The following is a 22,767-nucleotide window of genomic DNA, read 5'->3' as shown; positions in this document are numbered from 1 at the left end:
CTATAAAAGTCTAATTTTGCTATTTATAATTGGTAAACATAAAAAAAATTAAAATTAAAATTGAAATGAGAAATGGATAATAGATAGGGCATGCACTAGGGCTCCACCATTGCAGAAAGATGGGGCATGCTGACGTGGCAACCACTAGGGCTCTCACTGGGGCATGCACTAGGGCATCCATTGTGGATGCCCTTACCATCGATATTAATAACATAAATAAGGGAACATTGACGGTTATTATGGTTTTCAAATTTTTTATTAGGATTTCGGGTCGGGTACGGGTACCCGCAATGTCAGGTACCGGATACCCGACACGGGTATCGGATAATTCCGGTATGTCGCGGGGCGGATATTGGAACAATAAATTTGGCTAAAATCAGGTACGAATACCCGCGGATAACCCGTTTCGCCACCCCTGTCATATATAAGATACTCCCTCCGTCCCGCTTTAGCAGTCCCATTGACTTTTCTGCACTCGTTTTGTAAAAATGATAATAAATAGTTAAAGTGGAGAAATAATAAAGTAAAAAAGAGAATAATGTAGATAAGACTCTTCTCTATATTATTTTCTTTTTTACTTTATTATTAATCCACTTTAACTATTTATTATCATTTTTACAAAACGAGTGCAGAAAAGTCAATGGGACTGCTAAAGCGGGACGGAGGGAGTATGAGATATGTACCATATTATATCCCCCAGTTTATGATAAATTAGTGCAATTTTGTTTATTCTTTAATTCTTTCATACGTTACATCAATTCACAAGTCCACAATTTGTGATCTATATATACCCTTTACATTTGATGTTTAATAGGTATATATTTGAAAAAGGAGCTATAATTTCAACTTTGTGTTTCATTTAATTGTTAGTTGTTTCATATATTGAATTATCGAAGTGTAACATTAATGTAGCTAGTATGATAATGCACCTGCGCCATTTATTCTTCTTCTCCATGTTTTTATTTTAATTGGTTTCAACCACTAAAGTGTGCATCATAACAATATTAGTAAATACATACAAAATTTAGTAATTATGGAGTACATATTTAAATAAAAATGAAAAGGGCAAAGTATGTCTGAAAAAAAATGCGCATGCTATATCAGTATAATCCCAAAGTTGCTTTATCGAATGTGGATTCAATTTTTAACAAAAAAGAATTTCGTAATTAGTTGAAATTCTTGTCCGTTTTATATTTGAGTTGAAATTCTACTTTGGTTATTTTTATTAATTGAAGAGAGAAAAAAATTTATCACATAATATTACATAATAAATATTACTTAAATTTAATGATGAATTTAGATAGAGTCAACCAACAGTAGCTATCGATACATGAGGATCATATTAATTTTTTTAGATGTCATCGACTCCACCAGTGCGGTAGCATAGTTGTCGATACATGAGGATCATATTAGTCTTTTTAGATGGCCCACCAGTGCGGTAGCACGACAAGGTTGTAATCGGTATATAACTTGTTGAATGCCACGTGGCATTACATAGATTTTGTCTCATCAAAAATTCAAAATGCAAAACGGTTAATATTCTCATGCTTATGGCTAATGCTTTCTTAAAAGCAACCATTTAAAACTATTTATTGGTCAATGGATTTTACCTTTTTGAGTTTTTTCTTTTTGCCATTTTTCACATTTTTCCCATTTTGTCAAATATTTGTATTACAAGTAAGGAACATTGAACAAACAGCGAGGCGACAGGTGAGAGATTCTATAAAATTACATATCTTCACTTAATTTTTATTTACTTTTATAAGAATAAGCAAAGTTCCGATAACATTATTCCCAACGAGTTATATCACCTTTTATTTGACTCCTCTAATAAACGAAAATAAAAAATAAATGACTATTGGTTCACCGCAAAAAACAAAAAAAAAACTTATATTATACTAGCATAAAAATTAAGACGCAATTATTAGTGTTTGAAATTTTTAAAAGATAATCATAGTTTAGAACGCAAAAGAAAGCATCTCTAAGTTGACAAATTATCTTAATAATTTTTTATATCTTTTTGGACGCTTCTATTTGTATCCTCTAATTTTTATCGAAACACCAATAATAAAGATATTTTTTGAAATATTAGTGATATAATTAAATATTAGTATATAAATTAGCGTTGTTAATAGATTTAAAAAATTATTCTTAGCATTTTTTTGTTGTAGTGGTTGTTCATCTACATGTGTTTTCTTGTTTTGTAGTGATTTTAATAGTTAAAAATATACTTGTACGAATACACTGATTTTTTTTATTGCTGTATATTGAATTATTCTTGTATATTAATATATTTTTGTTTGTCAATTTTTTGCTTGAAAAAGACCTACAATTGTGACTTACGTATAAAGTCTTGATTTTTGAAATTCATGCTAAACGTGAATCATGGAGGAGGAAGGTAGCAGGAAGTTTCACTTTTTGTTTGGCCTCAAATATTTCTCTAATGCAAATTATATAATTTAATTAAATACAAACTCTAAATATTTTAAATTATGATCTGGATCGTTAGAAAATATCAATACAATGTTTACATTGTATAAACATTTTTTGTTTCTATTATTTTATTATCTGTTGACATTTTTTAATGATCCAAATTATAATTTAGAGTTTATACAATATTTAGAGTTTGCATTATCACTTATCCTATCACATAATAATACAGTATTATTGGTTGAAAATTATTTCAGTATTAATTATGAACTGACAAAAAATTATAACCAAACCAAATACTTGTCGCTACCTCATCTCCTGGTTTAGCTCATCGTGCGCATGCACGCAAAGAAAACTTACTCTTACTTTAATTTATAGATATAATTTTTGGACAATATTACTCTTGTTTGCCCACAATAATTCGATGTATGTATTGATTTAGTAATAAAGTGTTTAATGCTCGAAGCCAAATAGTTGAAATTTAAGTGTAATAAGACACGAGTGCGTTACATTGCTAACTATTTAAGTCGTTAACTCTGCTAACTAATCAATATAGTGTATAAAAAATGTCAACATGGTGAAATCAAAATGTTAACACATAATATCAACATATTATATTGAAGTTCAACAAAATTATGTGTTGACATTTTAATGTCATCGTGTTGGCATTTTTAATACATTCCATTTATAAGTTAGCAAGTTAGCAACTTAAGAAAGTTAGCAATTAATCACACCCCATAAAACAGGCCTTAATTTCTACTAAGTATTTATTTATCCATAAAAAATATGGGTTAATCCGTCGAATGAAAAAGGATTGACAAATTGAAATATTTCAACATTGACAAATTAAATACTACTACTATCTTTTTTAGGTGAACATATACAAATATCTTACTTGGCATACTTTATTATGACTTTATGAGTTTGGCCTGCAGAGTTAATCGTAATAAAAGCAACATAAATTAAGAAAACATAGGCCTGTTTATTGTATAACGCGTAATCGCCGAATCAGATAAATAAATTAGAAAATAATATTATCCTTATTAATATTAAAACTACATAGTGGCTTGCATTAACATTAATTGATTGACACCCAACTGCATGTTTCATTCATTTTTCTTTCTCTATGTCCTTTTTCCTAATTATGTCGGTATGTTAATATCATAAAGTATTTTTTTAATTTTTGGTTAAGGAAGTTTAATTTGTCGCATGTGCAATGTGTTTTGAACCTAACTAGTGAATAATGAAAATGATCTGACGTGGAGAAAGAAAATAAAATTGAAGACATCATGTGAAAGGGATAACAAAATAGTATATGGTGCATTTCATGATTTGGGCCTTGGGGGAAGTGTGATTAATCCTGTTGATTTGTGGAAAATAATGATAGGAATGCGTACATATTAATCAGACTAAAACAAGATTAGTGTAAAAACTACAAACTTTATTACTTATTTAGTTATTTTCATTTGATTACATCTCCAATCATTTACGCCGAACTAAGATTCATTTTTAAGTACGTGTTACATCGTAGTTTTACTCCAACCATTTACACTATATTTAAAATTTAAACTATTTTTAAATACTTCTCTCATAAAAATTTTATAGTAACACCAAATATAGTGTTATTCTATTGAAAAACTTAAAAGTGAGTTGGGATTTATGGTTAGAGAAACTGTCTGCATAAAAATGAGTTTTTTGATGTATGACTTGAGATTGAAGACACTTCACCAATTAGAGCACTTCACAAATTTTTGTTTTCTACTGTGACATGTGTCATTTTGAAATGGATGACAACTCTTCATACTTTTATTTTATTTCATGCTTTCCCATTTTATCTTTCTTTCTGATTACGTTTATGTTTTGCTTTACCAATTTATCGTTATTTATATTTTGCTACCACAACTACGATTTTTATCAAATGATTTTTCACATTACACAAGTTACATCATAGCTACTTACCTGCGTGACAATGAAGCCAAACTCTATTAGTAAGATGTTTCTCCTTCAACTAATAAATCAGGAGTTTTAATTATTATGAGAATGAGAATAAATATGAAATCAGTATTGTTCCTATTAAAAAAAACAGGTGCACTCTTAGGGACGGATTGGGTCGCCTCGAACCCAACCCGAGGCCGGGCAGTCGCACGCTAGTCCAAACTCAATTCAAATATAACCCAAACTCAAACTTAAACTCGTTACCTGACCAAAATCATTATAAATGAATAAAAATATTATTTATGATAAATACAAGAAAGTGTTTATATGTGACTATTGTTGCGAATAATCAGAATAAAAATATTGCTATTATTAGTAAAAGTTTTTGTTAATAATAAAAGTAAATGGTTGTTATTTTGGTAAAATAATTCGCCTGCATTATTAGTTTTAAAAAATAATAATAAAGTCAATAAGTATTGGTATTTAAGTATTTGGAATTATGAAACCGGGAATATGTTACTTTTAGCTTTCGAATTCGAAAATTGTGAAAAACATAAATCGGAATTATCTGAAATACTGACTTTTCAATAAGAATATCCAATGATATTGTCATAACAAATCAAAACTTGAACTTAAACAAAACCAACAAAATATCCACACTTTCAAAATTAAGCGTTTAGTCAAAGAAAGATTTAGGTTTAAGTAATCCATATTAAAAATGAGTATTACATTATATAATTTGGAACATTTTTATAAGAAGTATAATATATCTTGGCTATCAAACAAAATATTCCGGATTGACAGGCGATATATACTGAACTCATTCAACATCGCATATTTCGGCACATGTTTGGTTTATATTAGCATTATTATTATTTTTAATAAAAAATTATAGTGGTACAATTTTATAAGGTTAATACTTTAGAAATTGTTGCGTGCATTGTTGTCACGGGTGAGAAAAAAAAACCGGAAATCGTATATCCGAACCGAATCAAACCGAAATTTTAAAATTCGGTTATGTTTTTTCGGTTTTTCGGTTCAGTTCGGTTTTAGAAATATAAAAATTTCGTTTTTTCGGTTCAGTCGGGCGAAAAAAAACCGGAAAACCGAATTATATATATATTTTTATTATTTTAATACTATATTTTATATATATTTTTAATATATATTACTTATATAATATGTATTAAATATATTTTTTATTAATTTTATATTTTTTATATATAGTTTTTATTAGTAGTATATATAAAATAGATTATATTACATACATATATTAATATATTTATGTATTTTTTTTCGGCTTTTCGATTTTTTAAATTAATTTCAGTTTTTCGGTTTAGTTCAGTTTTTGAAGTTCGATTTTTCGGTTTCAGTTTTCGGATTCGATTTGGTTTGAACTAAATTCGATTTTTCAGTTTTGGTTCTGTTTTTTTTTCGGTTTTAGTTCGGTTTAGACAAAAAAACAGAACCAAAACCCGAATGCTCACCCCTATCTGTTGATTTAACAAATTACACAAAGGCCAAATAGCTCATTTCGCATTAATATTATTGAATGAAAAGAACTAATAAAGGCTTTGCAAATTAATCTCCTTTAATTGCCTGAGTTTTTTTGGCCCAAAAAGGACGTGGTTGGTGAAAATCAACATCATTTCATGTCCTTGAACACCCAAATATACCCATATTTTTTTTGCTGAAAATAATAGAGAAAAAATGAATTGAAAAACAGTAAGAAAACATGAAGAGAGCAAGTGGAGAATAAATCATAACAAAATATCAGTGTCATTATACATTGATAATATAGGACACCACCAAAACTGACTTCCCAATTGTGGGATCAAAAATGAACTACTGAGTTCGTAACCTCACATGCATGTTTCATTCTTCATCAGAATAATTGAACTTCACCGAGTGCGACTGCAGGTCAATTTGTCCTCCCCTGTAGCTACCGCGCTTCTTCTTGGTTTTCTCATGACGGAAGCCCCTACATACGACAGAGCAAGAGGGTCAGGATAAAGTACACAACAAAAGCAAAGAAATGTGTACTGAAACAAATCAAAAACAAGATTTTCAGAGCTCAACAAAAGCAAAGAAATGTGTACTGAAAAGAAGAATGATATAGCAATACCAGTGTCGTAAGGATAATTTCAGATAACCAAAAAAATGGAAATTGATGGGTGAGGATCACGGTTTTAAAAAATACTTGTACTAAATTAGATTTAGAGAACTCATACGCAGTTCATTCACAGAATGATTTCGGTTTGCTTTGAAATTTAGTTATTTTTCAGAAATTCAATAAATGCTCCATTTTACTCTACCCAGCCCACGCCCATAAAAAAAAGAAGGAAAAGAAAAATAAAATCCCATGAAGATACAAGCATTATTTTTTTTTATCGGGGGGAACTCTAGGTGGTAAGTGTTAAATAGAAACACACCTTCCTTTGACTTGTCCCAAGACTTCTTGTGCTTTAGCACCATAACCAGTTTCGGCACCATCCTGCAATGAATAACATAAGAAATTAATATCACAAGACAAAAGATATCACATTCTTTCCACAAGAGTCAACAAAAAGCAATTTTATGCCACTTTCTTCCACAATCACCCAACCTATTTGAACTTTATAACCAATAGGTGAATGAACCTAGAGGGTCAACTCAAGGCTTGTTAGTATTGAAAAAGGTAACAGAAGTCAATAAGTGCGCCATTAACTCCATCGACAAATGGATCAAGCAAGAAAATTACTATCCAGACAAACCATGCGATTTTAATAAGTGCGCCATTAACTCCATAGACAAATGTATTTTGTTGATATCCATCCATATATAAATTTTTTCTGCCCATAAGGTAGCTCTTAGTGTAATTTCAGCTGGAATGATTCCACATTCAATATTTCACTTGCAGAATACTAAAGGCCTAATTGTTAAGTCTAAAGAACTAACTAATGGAGAATTAAAGAAGGCGCTCGGTTCAAATTCCTCAATGGTAATGATGTGCTGATATTAAGGAGAACAGAAAATGAGTTCAATCTGATTAATGGAGGTGATAATTATTGGAAATGGGGCAGTCATTGAGGATTCCTTAACCCAACATCATAAGTAGGAATAATTCCCTTCTGATGCTAATCAGCAATCCTATGACTTCAATAAATTATACTCCCTCCGTCCCAAGGAAGATGACCCCTTCCTTGGGCGGCACGAGAATTTATGCAAATTTATTTTGTGTGTTAAGTGGAGAGAGTAAAGTAAGAGAGAAGGACTAAAGTAGAGATAAAGTGTTTCTATTTTTAGTAATGGGTCATCTTGGTTGGAACAAACCAAAAAGGAAAGTGGGTCATCTTCAGTGGGACGGGGGAAGTACCTTTTAAGAGATTTTTTATGGGATAACATGAGAATTAATGTTAATTGGATTGCATGATATTATTATACAAGAAGATTTTAATCACTTTAGCAGTTACAAACACAAATAGACATGCACATTCAGTAACAAATATAGTACTATATAATCAGCCAACAAGACAAGGAACCACAAACCTTTGCCCAATAAGAATTATCTTGAAGTCTGTCATCAACAAATTCCACCTCATCAATCTTCACTCTTTGGAATGCTTTCACTGATGTTGGCTGCAACAAAAATCAAACTTATTTCCAACATGGACTAAAGGCAAAACTTGAAATATGTAAGAATAAACACATTTTGAGATGCTCAATACACTACAAGATTCCAAGAACATACAAATGAGAGCAACAAGATAGTTTTTTACTCACATTCTGAATATGCACAAGCCACCATACTTTGCATGCATGAAATGGACATATATACTCCCTCCGTCCCAAGGAAGACGACCCCTTCCTTGGACGGAACGGGATTTTATGTAGCTTTATTTTGTGTGTTAAGTAAAGAGAATAAAGTAAGAGAGAGGGAATAAAGTAGAGATAAAGGTGTTTCTATTTTTAGTAATGAGTCATCTTGGTTGGGACAAACCAAAAAAGAACGTGGGTCACCTTCAGCGGGACGGAGGGAGTACCTTGCATGCATGAAATTCTAGAACAAGTAACAGCCCCATCCGCCTAATTACTTTCATTTGAATTATGATTATGAATGGAATTAAAGTGTGCATCTATAACATTATACAGGAGATAGTAGATACTAGATCTTTATAGTGATACTACTATCAATACAAGAGATGCACCTTCAGGATTCAAAATATAATCTTTGCTTACATACATACTAGCTAAAATGATTATGGGGCATCCATATAACAATATGGAGTACTACACAAGTATCTAGTTAAAATTAGTATTATTATTATACTATTACTTAAGAACAGAGACATGCACATACCTCAGAACTTTTGGGTTGTTTGCTTGCAGATTTTTTCTGACTTGCTTTGTCCGTTTCATTGTTGTTAGCAGAGAATTTTGGCAAATCCTCTTCAGTAGTTTCACTCTTTGCTTGTTCATCTTTGCCTTCTTCAAGACCTTTGGACTTTTTAGACTTTGACTCTTCAATTGTTACTTCCTCATCAGATTTATTTTCAGTTTCGCCAAGACCCATTCTTTTTCTTTTCTTGGATGCCTTCTTAGATTCATCAATCACATCTTCTGCAGCCACAGCCTTTTCAGATGATAGAACTTCTTGCTTCTGTTCTGGTACATCAGCATCCGGCTTTGATGCCAACTTGCTTTTCTTCTTCTTCTTTTCTTTAGGTTTTTTAGTCAATTGATCCTCCTCTAATTCAGGCACTTTGCCACCCAATGCCTTTGATGTCTTGCCACTTTCTTCCTCATTGCCATTCTCATGTGATTCATTTATCTTTTCTGTCATGACTGTATCTCCAAGTGTTTTTTCACTACCATTGACTGAAGTGCCATCCTTGCTCTTTTTCTTCTTCTTCTTGCCTTTAATTTCCTCAGCAGCTGTGCCATTTGCAGTCTTTTCTTCCGCGTCAACTACCTGTTCTTCTGGACAGAAGGAGAGAACATGTCATTCAAAATCCAATCATCCAATAATCAGGATGAAAATAAGTGGAACTCGAACATGAAGTCATCCAATAAACAATACCTTGCTTCGCCTCAAACTTAAATACTTTGCAGGCATTATTGCTGCAGAGAAAGACAATGATAGCAGCATGAATACAAATTGTGAAGACATACAAAGGAATAAACATAACAAGCATAGGAGAGCGGTAAATAACAAATCAAGATGAAGTTTTGGTTTTCATTAAGTACATATAAGACCCTGAACGTTAAGACTACTGAATTCGCTTACCTAATCTCCAGATATTTGGAGAAAACATCATTCAAATTAAGCGCCTTCCCCTTCCAATCCTCGCCCTTCCACCAAAATATCACAAGGTCAGCAACAGAGTCATATGCAGAAACAAATTTGTAGATCAAACATTCGATTCCAACCAAATTAATCTATCTATCATCAATCGAAAACACAACACACGCAATACCTCAATCTCAGCTTCGGCGCAGAATCGTTTGAAGACTTTGGAAAAGCCCTTGTTCTGGAGCCAGAGCGCGACGGAGAAGACCAAAACAGACTCGTCTTCGGGCTTCAACTGGGCCATTGGTGTCGAAGCCGAACGGTTCAGCTGCTGCTGCTGCTGGAGAAGAATTTGGCGCGGCTTGAATGCAATGAGGGAAGACGAGCTAGGGCCGGCGTCAGAGCTTCCAAGCATACGATTCGCGTGTGTCTAGAAGCTTCTTAGCGGCGCGGCAGTGCTCTTCCCAGTCGATGGAAAAGGGTTTTTCTGCAAATTGGGGTTTTTTTTCTCTTTCTATTTATATACTGTAAATTATTTTTAGGGTTTGGCGCGGTACATTTAAAAAATAAAGAAAATTAAGATACCAAATTCAATTTCCCAACTATATTTAAACAATAAAATAAACTGGGCAAGCTGACTTAGCCCGATCTAGGGTTCATGGGCTTGAGCTTGGCTCATTCGATGAAGTTGACTTTATTTTCCAAGCTAATAAATAGAGTAAACGAGACTCCTATTCGTGGACAGTACCTTGTAAAACGAGAATGTGTGTTTCACTTCATTGCATTCTTATCATAAATTATTCATTAATTTCCAAATATATTATTTCCCATCTAAAGTAATTCATACTCCACATATCAATTGTCACCTTATTAGCAAGATTAAATCTCATTTTAATAGTAATAGCCAAATTCCGATTTTGAAGATTGAGTCAATTAAGTAGTAGCAACAATTACTATGGTAAGAAGTCATCCATATGCAGGTACTTTGTTATTTTCCATTTATCATTAAATATTACCAAAATTTATGCATTTCATTTTCTCATAAATTCTGAAAATGTTAAGCCTGGAGAATCATAAGCTGGAGGATCATAATTCTACATTTGGTTGAAGAAAACATAAATTGAAGGATCATATTTCTACACTCAATCGGTTGCAATGAAGAATATTTTGTTTTCATAACCCTCATGCTTTTTGTCATTCTTTTTTATTAGTTTTCGATATTATGTTTATTATCAAACCTTATGATTTATTTCGTATAAGTATCTCGATTGTAATTATTTTTCATAAACCATATAGCATCATCTTAAAAGTAATTTTATGATAATTATGAAAAAAATTCTTATTGCATATATTAATACGATGAAATCTGAATGATATAGTAACTCTTATTAACAATGTTCATTTTGTAATGTTATAATGACTTAATTTATGTACATAGCGACATGAATTCAGTGTAATTATAATTAAGTTTTTTTTTTTTAATTTTTAGTAATGCAAATGAGTACAGATGACATTAGACAACTGATTCCTAAATTTTTTAGCCTCCATGCAATAATTGGAAATAAGCTACTACTAAGGAGTATATCCATATAACAGTGGATATTGGATAATTAATTAATCATAATTCACACCTAAGCCACATTAAATTTAAGTTGTTTTTTAATTGATTTCTCTATATTTTGTTTTGTATTTTTTATCAAAATTGTTATATATTATGTGAATATAATGAATTATGAATATATTATATTTTGTGTAATTTCAGGTAGTGGAAGTGTAGATGGAGCTGGGAAATGCTGTAAGAATTTCCCAAGTGTTGGGAAATGCATACCAAATGTTGATGATAATCCAGAAAATGATGGAAAATGCTGGCTTTTCTGCATCAATGATTGTGAACAATTAGGAGGTTTCTGGAAACTTGTTGGAAAATCTCATGTCATTGCAAGTGTTGATCTTACCAATATTTAAAGTATAACAATTTTTATTGTAAAATTGGAGCAGAATGGTACACTATAATGTTTTACCTATTACTAATGTCAATGCATTATTTATAAATTCTTATCCAAAGTGGGTGTTTTCACTATAACCCAACTTTAAATAATAAGGAATATCAACCACGGCGACGAAGCATTGTTCACTTGATAATACATTTTTGTTCCACCAATTACAGATTAAGTGATCCAAGTAATATTTTTTAGGTTACAACTGAAACAAACTTCGATTCATATGTCTTGAACTTCCAACCTATTGAAGATGTTGCCCTTCGTGATCGTGGATATGAGAAATCTTTGTATGTGAATATTTTAACTAATTTGCGTAAATTTGAAAATTTCTTATGTATTTTACTTTTCCTAACACAGTAACACGTGACATGAAGAGCACATTCTTTTCACCATTTACCATGTCATTAATGGCCGTAGAGTTTATCTATCTAATATTTTATATATAAGCATTATTTTGAATTTTGATCAACCATACTACACAGGTTTACTACACTAATTTAACTACAGGTCCGAGAGAGATGTCTTTTTTCAGGATTCCCCATTAAAATAAAATAAAAATATCAAAATGTAGAAAGAAATATAAGTAGTTGATCAAATAATGTAGTTAGTTATATAGGCTTTTGGTTCAAACAGAACAAGTAAAATTATTAAAAATATATACTCCATATAAAAAAGATAGAGTAAGAGAAGTACCGGCCTCCGATCTCAAGAAAATTTAATTAAAAATAACCATAAAAATTAATATTACACCTTCAGCCTCAACTCAATTGGGTTATAGGAGTATTGTTTTTGTATAGGATGTTTATTTTTTCTTTAAAAAAAAATCAACATGTTTAATCCATCTTATTTATTTTATTCTATTAATATATTTATTTTGTATTCTTACTTAATTCATTAATTTAAGATGGAGTAATAATTTTTTGTTTAACATCTTACTATGTAACTTACATTTGCAACGTTTATAAACATATATAGGCGCTAGCTAGTATTACTACTAGTACTATAAGCTAAGAAAAATAAACAAGTATATATTGAAATATTATAGTTTTACACAAGCAAACTCTTGCTATTATATAAACAATGACACAACAATACAACAAAACTTACAAGAAAGTAAACTATTGCTTATGAATTGGCGTAACATCCCCAGAGATGAAACGATTTTCCTTTTATTGAGCAGAAACACCTCAACTCGTAGGCACCGGCAAACTTAACATTTAGTCGAGAACCGAGCAATGCAATGCTCCTAAAACACAAACTAATTAAAATGCTAGAGAGCTAAAGAGAGATGCTTTGAGTTGTGCTGTATTTCCTATCTCTTAAACCCATGGCCACTTATTTATATGCTATGAAAAATCTCATAAAAGATCATGACATTAAAACACTGCAAACCAAAATATTAAGACAATAGATATTAGAAGAGGTGGAGAGTATAAATATATATACTAGTATATATAATACTACTAGTATATGTCTAGGACTTCATGACCAATTCCAAGGGCTTTTTGCACTTGGTGCACACATATCTTATCTTGATTTGAGAACCAACGGGAATACAGCAGCACGTGCACGATTCATTCGTGCACACCTTGTCCACCTTTCCGCCACAACTGGGGCACGTCCCCGGTGCTTCTTCACGCCCCAGCTCTGTTTTGTTTTTCGGAGGCATTATTTATCTCTCTTTTTTTTTCTTATATTTTAATGCTTCTTTAATTGCAGTAGACCTTGTATTTATAATGATAATTCTTATGTTAGTATTCAAATTGCATGAATTAAGTGAATAGGATTTACTTTCCAATCCCACTTTACGAAAATATAGTTAGAGATATGAAGAAATGGAGGTGATGATATTATAAAGGTTAGAGTCGCTTTAGTATATAGTATAATGGAAAATTTTATGTTAGTAGTATTTAAATTGTGAATATGAGTCACTTTTCTACCCCACGTTACTAAGATATAGCTATGGGTTTGAAGAAATGGTGGTGATGATATTATAAATATTGGAGTCGATTTAGTATATATATTGGAAATTTTTATGTTAACATTTAAATTGCAGGAAGTAAGTGAAAAGGGATCACTTTTCCACCCCACGTTACTAAAATATAGTTACGGATTTAAAATATAAATTTATCATGTGCAAAACAAATTTAAAGAAAATATAAAATTTGTAACATCATAGTCTAATTGATTAATTTTTTTCAAAAAGAGACATAAAATGCGAAAAAGCTAATAGTATTGAGGTAGGTACTAGGCCCAATTAAGATTTACCAAATAATGTAGCTGGGCCGAAATCATCTACTCTCCCTATATTTTAACTATCAGCCCAATTAATACAAGTAATATCCACCTCGTCCGTGATTAGGAGTCTCATTTTGTCATATCGATCGATCTATATTTTGAACTTTGGTTTCACTTTTACTATGTAGAGAGCTTCAAATAATACTAATTCATTATGCTCACATTTTATTATAACTAATAATTCATCCATTCAAAAAATTATTAAAAATGAAAACTTAGTCAGAATTTATTTTTTATCTTTATCTTTATCTTTTCTTATTTTGTCCACATTTTCTAGTTTGCTCTCCTACTTTTATCTCTCATATATTAAAAATTACACATTAAAATTCGTGTCGTCCACCATAAGACTATTTTGATGGATGGAAGAAGTATATAAAAATTATATTCACATTCTATTACTATTTTTTTGCACCTACTCATACCGAACTCAACGAGGACTCTTAATGACGGACGTAGTGAATATACTACGATTAACATCTTACTTAACATCACAATGGTGGAAATACTACTATACCTCCGTCCCCTAAAAATATGAATTTTTAAAAGGAAATATTAATGTATAATTGATCAACTAAGAGAGAGATAAAAAGAAAATGTGATTGAAGTATTGTTAGTGGAGAATAGTCTCACTTTATTTGAGAGAGAAAAAATTTTCAAATAAAAAATTTATAATTTTCAGAAACAAATTAAAATAAAAATAGTTCATATTTTTCAGAAATGAGTATTTACTCGTTTGATGATTCAAGTTAGATAGTAGTAGTGTATCCTTTTAAAAAACAGCTTTGTTGCAGACAGGATCTATATTTCTTGATATTTGATCTCCATAAAGTAATGTACTCCAGTCTTTCTAAGTTCTAACAATTAACAATAGGAGAAGAAATATTGCATATTGATGCATTAGAAAATCTGATCCAAGTTTAATATTGTAAACCTAACTATTGTACTATACAAGAGAGATTAAATTATATACTACCAAATATTAAATGATATCTTACATTATCCCCATTTGTCGATTCTTGTTTCTAAGTGTGGGACCTGATTAAATTATTTAGAGTAGTTCGCCAAACTCATCATTATAGTATTAATTTTTTATTTTTGTTTGGAAGATGGTTTTTTTTTTTTGCAATTATATAACTATCAAATCTAGTGGCACGGAAATTAGTCAAATGTTTGAAGATGGAATTTTTTTTATGTCTAATGAGTACTGATTCATGTTTAATTTGTTAGTATGCGATTTGGTGTATTTATAATTTATAAGTTATTCATTTGGAGAAATTTACGTACTTATACTTTTTTTTATCGAATGATGAGTTTTGCATTTTAACCCTTTTCACCTTTTCATATCTTAGAATATACTAGTACTAATATAATTTTGTCGAAATATCATAACATATTCAAATAGGTAATCTAAGTATTTCTTAAACTTAAAAAACAAAAAAAATATGTAGGTCGCATATTTACGGTATTTCATGTTTGTCCAAAAATAATAATTATATTTTTCTTAAAAAATAATTTAGCAACTCCGCCTTACCAATTTTCTCATATTTCAAATATTTCATAATTAAAGGATAAAAAATGTTATATAAATTTAGCTACTTGCATGATTCAATATTTCAATATAATACTACGAGATAGGGTCTTATTCTAATGCTTATAGCACCCTAATCCAAAATCAAGACTAAATCTCCACCCTTAGATTTTAAAATGAGTGGATGAGATTAAAGCTCACAAATCTCAATAAATAGTAGACAAAATATCAACAAAAGGGTAATATCGTCATTATGTTATCATATGATAATTTTCGTGGGTGTTTTTTTATATCAACATTGTGTATTACAAATATCAACAATATGATATAAGAATATCAACATTAGTACAAGAAAATATCAACACATATTTATTGAGATTTTTACATGGTTTTATTGAGATTTTTTGATGTATTTGTTGATAAAAATCTGGGTATCAACATTTACGAAAACTAAAATAAAAAATATCAAATTTCATCATCCGAACGTCGTCGGAACATATGCAATTGAGATCTCGTTGGAATCCTTATTAAATTATCTTTAATTTGATATATTTTTTGCGAAAAAATAATTTAAATTGAGAGAGTTACGTAAATTTAAAGATTTGAGATGATTTTGAGGAGAGAGAAAGTAGTTAGTTATAACTACTACATATAGGATTTGACATTAATACTCTTTTAATTTAATTAATAATTATTTAAATTTAAAATATATTACACTTGGCATTATATTAACCACAAGATCTTCTAATTATGGTTGAATCTCAATTTGGGATTAGTAATTAGTTAGCAATTGATTACATCCACAAACATGTACATAAAAGTTAAAACGACAAAAATCTAAGATATCCTTTGAGCCTGACATAACTATAAAATATGGAATCATGTTTACCTGATCACTTTATAAATCAACTACGAATTATTTTCTTAATCGGATTAGTTACCTAACTTTATGATGTCACTTACCCAAAGAAACATTTTTTTCAACTAAGTAAATAATATTAGTATTAAATTGTTTTATTTCACATTGTTGTCATCTGATTGTATCAAACACCATGATAAAAAAAATTAGATATATGGGATTAATAGAATATTTGTTTATAAATGAATAAAGTGTATATTCTTTTATTAAACCATGGGAATATTATTACGAATGTGTGAGTTTTTTTATTGAATGAAAACATGGTGAGAAGTTGTTTAGTGAGACAATAATGTTAGGTGTTAGGACATCACTCCTTGTTTTCGGACAACTATTGCTCTTGCATTCATATTCCACCAAATTGTGTTCCCCTACTCTATGATTCACCCACTATAATTCTCTCCTTTTTTCCCACATGTATACTTTGGTTTAATATTTTATTTCATAATATTATAAATATCGTTTAGGTATGAAACGTATGATGATGCACCCAGTCATCGCTCTGGTATATGGACTTTATTGTGTTCAATTAAGTTCTCTAGCAATTGTCGACTATCGCAACATATGACACGTTTTAAATTCTCAAAAACTATCAACTGACATATTCCTTGTGACTTTAGTTGTTGTTTACCTTGTATGTTTTATGATTTTGTTTTTAATCTTCTCCTTCGGCTTGGAGATATGGCAAAATCACTATTCTCTGGAGGTTGACAGATAACATCAAGACGTGTGTTATCCCTTTTGCTTATGTATTCTTGTGTTCACTTGTTGCTTCTCTTATAGAGTGGTATAGTGTTATTTTATTCTATACATTGATTTTATTGTTTTTTCTATTCCGAACGATTTCTATACTAAAACTCTGTTACTAGTCTTAGCCATGGCTCAGGTGGTGTTGTAGTTATAAGCAATGATTGGAATTGATAAATATTATTGTTGCAAAACTTTGATTTAACAATCAAAGTAGAGAGACAAGCAAAAAGTTGAGGAATACATGTTGTGCAATATGTGAAAAAAAAGGATTACCCAATCTTTGGTGATTACAAGAGAAAAGGCAATCAACATGTGCACATATCAGTTTCTTTTAACAAACATGATCTTGACAAATTTATTTAGAAGTATCAAATTAAATAAATATCACCCACTTTTATCATTAACTCTCTTCTGCCCATGAGAGAGTGAAAGTTGTGTACAATGTAGAAGACATTAAACACAATAACCAAATATCTAATTTTTTACATAAGTCTCTTTAGCATATAAGGACCTCTCAAGCACCAAAACGATAACTTAACGGAGATGGCTCGATTACAAAGACGTTGATCCACGACTGGTTTGTCCGAGAGGGCTCGGGGTTCGATTTACTTCTTGTCTACCACTCAACCCCGGGCTCAGCTCCGATCTTATTTCACTAAGACGTGGACTCTGCGCCCTCTCAGGCAGCCTTGGACTGTATGCAGCCTTCATTTCCTCCAGAGGCGATTGTGTCGAACTTGTGACCTTTGGGCTACGACCAGAGCGTATCTCGCCTCGACTTCTCGTAATCATCTCGTCCAACAACTCGCCACTGTCAAGAGTGATGGCATTGCCTTGCTCCTGAATGCATAAAACCAGTAAAAAAGGTAGGCAAGTTAATCGATTCGTATTTCTTTTTGGTTACATCCTAAGTTAAATGTGTCATTTTCTTTTTTGACAAAAATCAACCCTTTTATTCTCTCTCGTACTTTATTCCCTCTCAGTTCTTTTTCTCTCTCTTCACTTAACTCAAAAACATCACTTTAAAGCCGACATAGTAGATAGGTTTATGAAGCGAAGACTTACGTCGTAGGATAAGTTGTAGCTAATTGCGGGGGCTTCTTCATACTCTGCAGCATCCAAGTCTTGCAGATGAGCACCTTTGAAGAACTTGGGTAGCAGATACTGGCGAACGGGAACGAGAAGCATGATCAGCAAGGGGAAGAGGACGCCGGCAATGGGGATCCACGTTATTCCAAAGCATAGAAGCAAGTAAACCGTCTGAAACAAAGTGAAGAACGCGATTGTTCTGAAAGGCACCGTCTCCACAAAGGTTGCGTGATGCTCCTCTAGCACCCTACATCAGTTTCCGAGAGTCAGAGAAGGTGAAACAACGATAAAAAATGACATTCTTGAGATCCTCACATGTATCTTCGACTTGGAGCTGTGAAAAGCAGCAGGATTCTTTCCCAGAACTGATTTCCTGGCAAGCTCTCGATTGCCATGAACGCGAAATAGCCCCAGAGGACTGAAGTGGGGATCTTTTTCAAGAGAGGCATGGCAGCGAGACAAGCTCCGACCATTAAGGCCTGAAGCAGATTGCTGAGGCGTTGCTCCTTAACTTCCACGGGGAGAAGATCATCGACATCCTTGTCCACATCAAATATGGCATTATCGACTGGTGCATCCATGTAGCCACTAGTGGATGCGCGCTGAACGGTAGAATCTTTCAGCTCCTTCAATCCCTATTCGGAACAGTGGATAAGAATATGCATTTGGCGTTTAAACATCTCAAAACGATGCTAGTCGTTTCAAAGGAATCGAAGGCGTCATACCAGAACAGCGGGAGTTTGGTACACGAGGGGAGTCTGCATCTCTGTGTATGCTTCTTGCATGCTTCTATACAGCTGAGAGAGATTGGCATTTTTACTGATGCTATCTCGAGCAGTAGACACGAGCTTGTTCCTCAAAAGCTGTTTCACGAGAAACGGGGAAAATCCATAGCGTGAGATGAAACATATCTGGTCATACTATGCTTCGAATTCTGTGAAATTTACCTGATGTTTCAGAGTGGCCAAACTTTTCGTGTGCATTGGGGACTGCGGAATAACTCCATTGGCGGGAGGAATCCCGATTAGACCACATATTATCACCTAGTCCCGCGAAATAGTATGTTACTTTCATGAAGGGATAAGAACACTAGAAAATCTTGATCTGCAACTTACCAAAAGTCCCAAGAGAAGGAGATCATAGTGATACGAAGATGGCTTCTTCAGATTGAACTCTTTCTGCTGCGCGAGTTGAGATGCAACGCTATGATCAAAGTAATAAAGCACAGCTATCATCGTGGCAGGAATAAATGCTCCAATAATATACATTAGTGGCACATCCCCCATGTCCTGAGACATAAAAGAGAAACGGGAAGGAAACAGAGAGAGATCAGTGACTTGGATACGGGGTTTCGTTTCACTTTTGTAGCTACTTCGAAAGGATAAAGGGAGAAGCACCTTGATAACTGTCCAGTTCGCGTATGCACCATCTGACCATGGATTCGGGCTAATAAGTCTTCTCGGTATCCCTTTTGGAACATCGTTAGCTGGTATGTAAGACAAGCCAGTCCACACGAGCACCATCAGTGGGACACCATAGTCCGCGATAAATCCTCTAAGCCATCCTTTAAATTGAGCTACAAGTTAGCAAACTCGGGCTATACAAGAACAGCGTGAAGTTTAATGTATTCTCTTTATTAATTGCATTCGTGATAGTTAGCGCACCTGTACCATAGCGCCAGGATCTAGCCTTACGACTACTCAATGCAGTGAGAAGAAGGCCAAATGAAAGCACCAAAGCAAACATTCCGTTTCCAAAGCGCCAGGAAGGTATAAGTGCAGTTGCACTTCCATTTCCCCGCTTAGGAATGCCAAACTCCTCCACGACTCCCTAATATAAGTCAGATTTAACAATCATGATCAGAACAACAGATAAATAAAAATCCTCAGAGTAGTAAGTGAAAATCGCAATGATAAGCGAAAGATAATTGAACATAAACCAACATTATCAGACTAGATGATTGACTAAATTGGTGCTACGATTCATGAGCACAAAATTAAGGGAAATGCTTCGTGTTAGAAGGCAAGGAATGTTGCTAAGTATATATGCTAGATCATCTAGAAAAAAAAGTCGAGGAAGGGTACAGCGATGCTCACACGAATTGCTTGCTGCATAAAGAGCATTGCGATTAAAAGACCAAACAATTCACCAGCAACACGCGTAAACCGATTGATAATAGAGCAAGCACCTAAGATAGCCAGCAAGAAAAGCAAAATGGATGTCCACACACATACCCTACACAAGACAGTTCAGCATTCAATACAATATTTCTAGACTTTGTGGTCTTTATGTTTAAAACAGTTCAAAACTTATATACCATGCTGTCCAGGCTAAGAACAACTTCTCCCCCAAATCTTTTCGATCTTTGGCAAAATCAAACATGAAAGTGTACATTAACACCGTGGGCTCAGCTACCCCAAGTATAAGCAGTGGCTGTCCACCTATGACAGAGTGGATCACACCACAAAGTGCAGTTGATGCAAGTGTTTGCACTGCTGTCAAAGTTCCATCTGCAGCAACACCAAGTTTTTTTTTATTACACCTTTGCAACATAACAAGAAAATATACCAAAATTCAGACAAAAAATCGCCCTTACTGGTGTTCCTCTCCAGCTGCACACCGAAAGATATAACAGGAATTGCCGATGCAAAAAAGATGTATGTTGTTGGAGCCAAGATCCTACAAAAAGAGTGTTGACTTAACATCAAAAAACTCTTTGAAACAACACTCACAAACACAAATCAACATTTCTTCTTTTTCACAGTGCATTACATTTGAAGCATGACCGAAAACAACACACCTGATACCGGCGCCTATCCCTCCACTCCAATCTTGTTTGTAGCACAAAAGCCTCCCTTTGAGGTCATTTTTAATCCCACGAAACGGAACAAATGTTTCCTCCATGAAAAAACACCCAAATTTCCCACACAAAGTATAATTCAACACCAAAAAAAGGTACTCGAGAGGCCAATATCACTAAAACTATATTTGCATAAGAAAGGCTATGGGCAGAAGAGCATAAACTACTTGATTATTGTAAAAGGTTGGCATATCTTTGAATCTGTGTATAATTTGAGACCTTTCAAGAGGCCCATACTTTCAAGAATTAGAAAAAAAAGGTTACATCCTACTAAAAATTTGGAAAGAATAGTTTGTAAGTGTTCAGCAAAAAATGAACAAAAGAATCACAGAAACTGGTGAAGAATAATCCTAGGCCTACTTGTATTCCATGTCTGTAGCAGAAAGAGAAACAATTCTAACGAAATGGATGCATTGCTGATCAAGAACAGAGAAATCGGACTAACGGTTGACTGAAATAATGCTCAGATCCATCATATCAACACTCAACTTACATCAAATTAGATACTTTTCTAACCATCAACTACTTCAAACCAAAATGCACAAACCCAAAACAAGAAGCTGAGATCAATTTACATGGTATGAAATCCTAGATTCCTAATATTCAAAAAGATTCAAACTTTGCAACCAGAAAGGGGAAAGGAGCAAGAATCAAGCAATTTAGCGAGACCCCATTTGTGGAAAAGAGCAAGAATCAATTTTTTTGTGGGAAAGTGAGAATTTTTCCCCCTTGAGAGATGTTAAAGCACAATTTGCATGAACAAGATTGAAGGAAAGAGAGGTGATCTGATGAAATTAGGAAAGAGAGATGTCAAGAATGAAGATTATAAATGAGCGACACACACACACACACGCACAAGTGTCCTTTTATAAGTTTTTTTTTTTAACTTTGGTAGCGACGCAAGCTGTGTGTGAGCAGTGACAGTGTGAGGTGAGAAAGCATTTAAATAGGTAGTTTTCAGACGGAAGCATGCAAGTACATTAAACAGAAGATTACAAAAATTACTATTCTTGATAAAATTGCCTCCAAAAAAAGCATAAATCATCGCAATTTGCTGGGTATGTATTCGTCTAAGACAGAATATGACATGTTTGATTTAGAAGATTACACTAAATTGAAGCACATATTTACCTTTTTGCGCTGAGGAGGCTGATTCTCTGAAACAAGCTTGATATTATGCGTTATGCACAGAATAAAATCGTTTTAAGCTAATTTTCTCCTTGTTTTCTTCTAGAATTTAGCACATTTGATTCTTGGAGAATAAACTTTGGTTTTACAACCCTGAAAAAAATAGGGAAATTGAAGTCCTGGTTGAATCTTCCTATCAATTTATACGACAAAGACAACGTTGTTTTGAGGTTTAAGGTTTAACGGTACCAACTTACACTTTCATAGTGAGTTCTATTTTGTTAAGTTTAAAATGAGGTTGTTTTCCTAAAAAAGTTCCGATATTGTATCTATTAAAATAATGTCGTTTGAGTAAATCGGATGATTTTGAATAAATTGGAAATAAATGTCCTTTCATTACAAATTTCAAAGGTTTAAAGCAAATTGTGCCAAAATTGAAGGTGAATTAATCCTAAATTATGTTAGAGAATTGCAAGTTGATTGGATTGTATTTTAGATTTAGATGGTGCACGCTAAACCCTTAAAAAACAATTTTTCCTAATTTGGGCAAAATGTGTAGATTAA

At 32.6% G+C, this 22,767-nt stretch overlaps 2 protein-coding genes across 3 annotated transcripts; both read right to left on the bottom strand.

Moving 5' to 3' along the window:
* Positions 1-6,105: 6,105 nt before the first annotated feature.
* On the bottom strand, positions 6,106-10,143 carry LOC125215030 (uncharacterized). 2 transcript variants are annotated; one of them, XM_048116314.2, is made up of 7 exons: positions 9,822-10,143; positions 9,632-9,696; positions 9,425-9,465; positions 8,705-9,324; positions 7,894-7,983; positions 6,798-6,859; positions 6,106-6,346 (listed from the first exon to the last, which is right to left on the bottom strand). In XM_048116314.2, exons 1-7 carry the CDS (start codon positions 10,047-10,049, stop codon positions 6,241-6,243), a joined length of 1,212 nt encoding a protein of 403 aa, XP_047972271.2. In that variant the 5' UTR covers positions 10,050-10,143; the 3' UTR covers positions 6,106-6,240. The 2 variants fall into 2 exon arrangements, with proteins under 2 accessions (XP_047972271.2, XP_047972272.2); XM_048116315.2 differs by having other exon boundaries at positions 8,705-9,321.
* A 7,356-nt stretch (positions 10,144-17,499) lies between these two features.
* On the bottom strand, positions 17,500-21,960 carry LOC125213666 (putative boron transporter 2). The gene is made up of 12 exons (XM_048114329.2): positions 21,016-21,960; positions 20,812-20,894; positions 20,533-20,725; positions 20,312-20,450; positions 19,880-20,045; positions 19,613-19,779; positions 19,331-19,504; positions 19,163-19,258; positions 18,941-19,078; positions 18,531-18,850; positions 18,192-18,462; positions 17,500-17,966 (listed from the first exon to the last, which is right to left on the bottom strand). Exons 1-12 carry the CDS (start codon positions 21,117-21,119, stop codon positions 17,679-17,681), a joined length of 2,139 nt encoding a protein of 712 aa, XP_047970286.1. The 5' UTR covers positions 21,120-21,960; the 3' UTR covers positions 17,500-17,678.
* Between the last annotated feature and the right edge of the window lie 807 nt (positions 21,961-22,767).

Source organism: Salvia hispanica, chromosome 3, assembly GCF_029641045.1.
Source record: "Salvia hispanica isolate PSC_SH4W2 chromosome 3, Shi_PSC_v1, whole genome shotgun sequence".
NCBI classification, from domain to species: domain Eukaryota; kingdom Viridiplantae; phylum Streptophyta; class Magnoliopsida; order Lamiales; family Lamiaceae; genus Salvia; species Salvia hispanica.
The sequence above is the reverse complement of the archived record's forward strand: the minus strand, read 5'-3'. Positions and strand labels throughout refer to the sequence as shown.

Bases quoted from the DNA above. Each gene is read 5' to 3' on its own strand.
- LOC125215030 (XM_048116314.2), bottom strand. From the start codon at position 10,049: ATGCTTGGAAGCTCTGACGCCGGCCCTAGCTCGTCTTCCCTCATTGCA. The intron at 7,984-8,704 runs GTATGTGCATGT...TTTTTGTTGCAG, and splicing joins AACAACCCAAAAGTTCTGAG to CCAACATCAGTGAAAGCATT. The intron at 6,860-7,893 runs GTTTGTGGTTCC...TATTCATTGCAG, and splicing joins ATAATTCTTATTGGGCAAAG to GATGGTGCCGAAACTGGTTA.
- LOC125213666 (XM_048114329.2), bottom strand. From the start codon at position 21,119: ATGGAGGAAACATTTGTTCCGTTTCGTGGGATTAAAAATGACCTCAAA. The intron at 20,726-20,811 runs GTAAGGGCGATT...GTGTTGCTGCAG, and splicing joins GCAGCTGGAGAGGAACACCA to ATGGAACTTTGACAGCAGTG. The intron at 19,780-19,879 runs GTGCGCTAACTA...CTCAATTTAAAG, and splicing joins ATCCTGGCGCTATGGTACAG to GATGGCTTAGAGGATTTATC.